The sequence below is a fragment of the Dacryopinax primogenitus genome (genome assembly GCF_000292625.1).
Source record: "Dacryopinax primogenitus strain DJM-731 SS1 chromosome Unknown DACRYscaffold_8, whole genome shotgun sequence".
NCBI lineage: Eukaryota > Fungi > Basidiomycota > Dacrymycetes > Dacrymycetales > Dacrymycetaceae > Dacryopinax > Dacryopinax primogenitus.
In genome coordinates this window covers 439725-442546 of record NW_024467205.1, presented here as the reverse complement: position 1 = coordinate 442546, position 2822 = coordinate 439725, and the positions used below count along the sequence as shown (strand labels likewise).

The 2822-nt window shown below is 47.4% G+C and overlaps 1 protein-coding gene across 1 annotated transcript; it reads left to right on the top strand.

Moving 5' to 3' along the window:
- Window positions 1-841: 841 nt before the first annotated feature.
- On the top strand, window positions 842-2471 carry DACRYDRAFT_15561 (uncharacterized protein; the record flags this gene model as incomplete). Its single annotated transcript, XM_040771118.1, has 7 exons — window positions 842-873; window positions 903-982; window positions 1081-1463; window positions 1513-1695; window positions 1948-2129; window positions 2216-2250; window positions 2359-2471. The coding sequence occupies 7 exons, from the start codon at window positions 842-844 to the stop codon at window positions 2469-2471; spliced, it is 1008 nt and encodes a 335-aa protein (XP_040629092.1).
- Between the last annotated feature and the right edge of the window lie 351 nt (window positions 2472-2822).

The following is a 2822-nucleotide window of genomic DNA, read 5'->3' as shown; positions in this document are numbered from 1 at the left end:
AGTAGACCTGATGACTAAGACCTATCTACAGTATAGGTACCTGTGGATGATCCTAAGAGACCAAGTCTGAAGAGACAGTCCCCAGGCAGAGTAGGCCTTATATTTATACCTCTGTGGTGGAACCTGCTAGAACATCTTGCTTACTCAGCCTAGTCAGGTGGTCACGTCATATGACCAAGGATGAGGTCATGCACAGCCATGCACAGCAGGTCACCTGACCATCCAATCCTTCCAGTAGGTTCCAGCACATGCCAAGGTATACCAGCTACTTCCATGTCATAAAGGCTTAGTCATGTCTCTTGACCAAGCAATGAGCTGGTGCCCTGACAGTACTCGAGTATGCATAAAGGTCACACCTGCACAGAGCGGCCCAAACAGTCCCATACCTCACTGTATTATTTTATAGCAGACAGATAATAATGTGTACTAGCATTTGATCATTGAGGGAGGCAACAGGTGTCATTCAATGTTAAGGGGAGAACCAGACAGAGATCACATGAGCCAAGCATGTGAGGAATTGTTCCTGCTGAGTTGGAGAACACATTTGGAGGATGTTGTACTACTCTCTCACCTCCCCAACTAATGTCAAATGGCTGGACAAGGTTCTCATAGATCTCCAACACCTCTGATTGGATTGCAAGAATTTGGTATGCTGCTGTATAAGCACCATAGGCTCCATCTGATCAGTATGGGTAGGTGACCCACCTGGTGGCACCACAGACAATCCCAGCAGCTGCTCGAGTAGGCCAATCTCCCTCCTGATGGTGGAGGAATGTCACCTTCATTATTGGCAGGAGTATCTTGCAAAACACAATTGTGTTGAGAGGCAAGGGATTGTGCAATGGAAGTCTGGGTGCAAATAGGATACCATTGGTATGCACACTATCCGGACGGGTCTGTAGCATTGCTGACAGTGGCATAGAACAGAGCTCTGAAGAGACAGATGCCAGTAGGTTGGTCTCAGAGCATGGCAAGAAGCAAGGTGAGTGTCTTCTCTGGCTTGTAGGCTGCAGGAATGGTCTGTACCTTGCTGTGACATAGGTTGATCGCAATTAGCTAGGCCCAATATGTGAGCTTCAGCTCGCAAATGTGCTAAGCCCTCAAAGGATGATGACGAAATGGAATCAATGGGTGACCAAACCTCCAGCAAGGAAGAAGATGAGTTGGATGAATATCTGGATGACAACCTTCCCAAATGGAAGAAGAGTGACAATTGTGATGAGCTGCAATGCATCATAATGTATCTGGACCCAGAGTGCCTGTCCGCCTATCCTGCTGATGCCCAGAAATCCCTGCAAGTTGCAAAGGCACACATTTGTATCTTGATCACTGTGGAGGATGCTTTCCTGAAGGATGGCACAATGCTGTGCACATTGATAAACAAGGCTGTCAACCAAGCAAACATCTCCTGCATCCTTGACAGTCTTCCAGTGGTGACACTGACAGAAGGGGTGCTCAAAATGGTCCATGGCATCCTATACCATGTCGACTGTCACTCATACTTTGGCAAAGCTTACAGGAGAACCAGCACATTTTCAAGGATCTGTGAAGACTAGTGCAAGAATGGTGGTCAAGAAGCTGTATCAGTTTGCTGACAAGACACACTGGCCCAATGCAGCTTCCATCAAAATGTTCATCCATCAGTTGACAAACGAGTGGAAGAACTTCCTCTTTGTGTGCTTCAACCCAGCCAATGTGAGCCTCTGAAGGACATCTGGTGGATTTTGACACTGAATATGTGCAGGTAGGGGATAAAGGTGGACTTTTCTGCAATCCGGTGCTGAAGGAGCTCATCAAGCACAACATTTGAAAGAGGCTGATGGTATTGGTTACCCAACTTTCCTGGAGCCATACTCGAAGCAGTTTTTTGCATTTGTATTCACAGTGGTATGTATTAGATTGTAACACCTCATAGGTGCTGAGATGAGCTGAGACCTTATGGAACAGATTCTCTACATCCTCCAAGAGTGGGAAGATGGCACTCAGACCATGCAGTTGTTTGCTGGCCTTCCCTACTGGAAGGATTATCTGTGGATCATCCAGTGCATCGAAAGGTTCGACCAAGCCTTGCATGCCAAGGAGCAGAATGTGTGGAAGGATCTGGTGACTAACCTGACAAAAGACATTGGGTAAGTTGACTGTGTAGAGGCTGCAAGGCATTGAGAGCTCACTGAGTCCTTCCCCCAGTGAATCTGTGTGGATCAGACCATCCCAGGACATCAAGCTGTGAGCCCCAGCTTGGGTCTGCAAGTATGTGCCAGCAGTCCCACTTGCTGAGCCTGTGCATGAGCCTGCATCAGGATAGGAAGATTTCATAGATGGTCACAGTGTCTCATAGCTCGCCAGGTAGTTTTGTAGGTAGGAAGAACAGGATGGACCTCAGACAAGACATGTGGAGGATGGGTCATATGGGATTTGTGAAACTTGGGATCCTGGACCAGATGGAGGGTGTAAGAACATTTCACCCATAATATACCACCTTCACACATGAGATCAGAAATTGTGTGTATTAAACATGGCCTAGACAATGGTGTGAATTGAAATCAGTGTTTAGTTGCCATTGCCCTAATCAATGGCAATGGCAACTACAGTGTACAAGAGAGAGCACTGGTGGAACTGCATGAAGGCATGTGGCAGAGAGGTGTCAGGGCACCAGCTCATTGGTTGGTCAAGAGACATGACTAAGCCTTTATGACATGGAAGTAGCTGGTATACCTTGGCATGTGCTGGAACCTACTGGAAGGATTGGATGGTCAGGTGACCTGCTGTGCATGGCTGTGCATGACCTCATCCTTGGTCATATGACGTGACCACCTGACTAG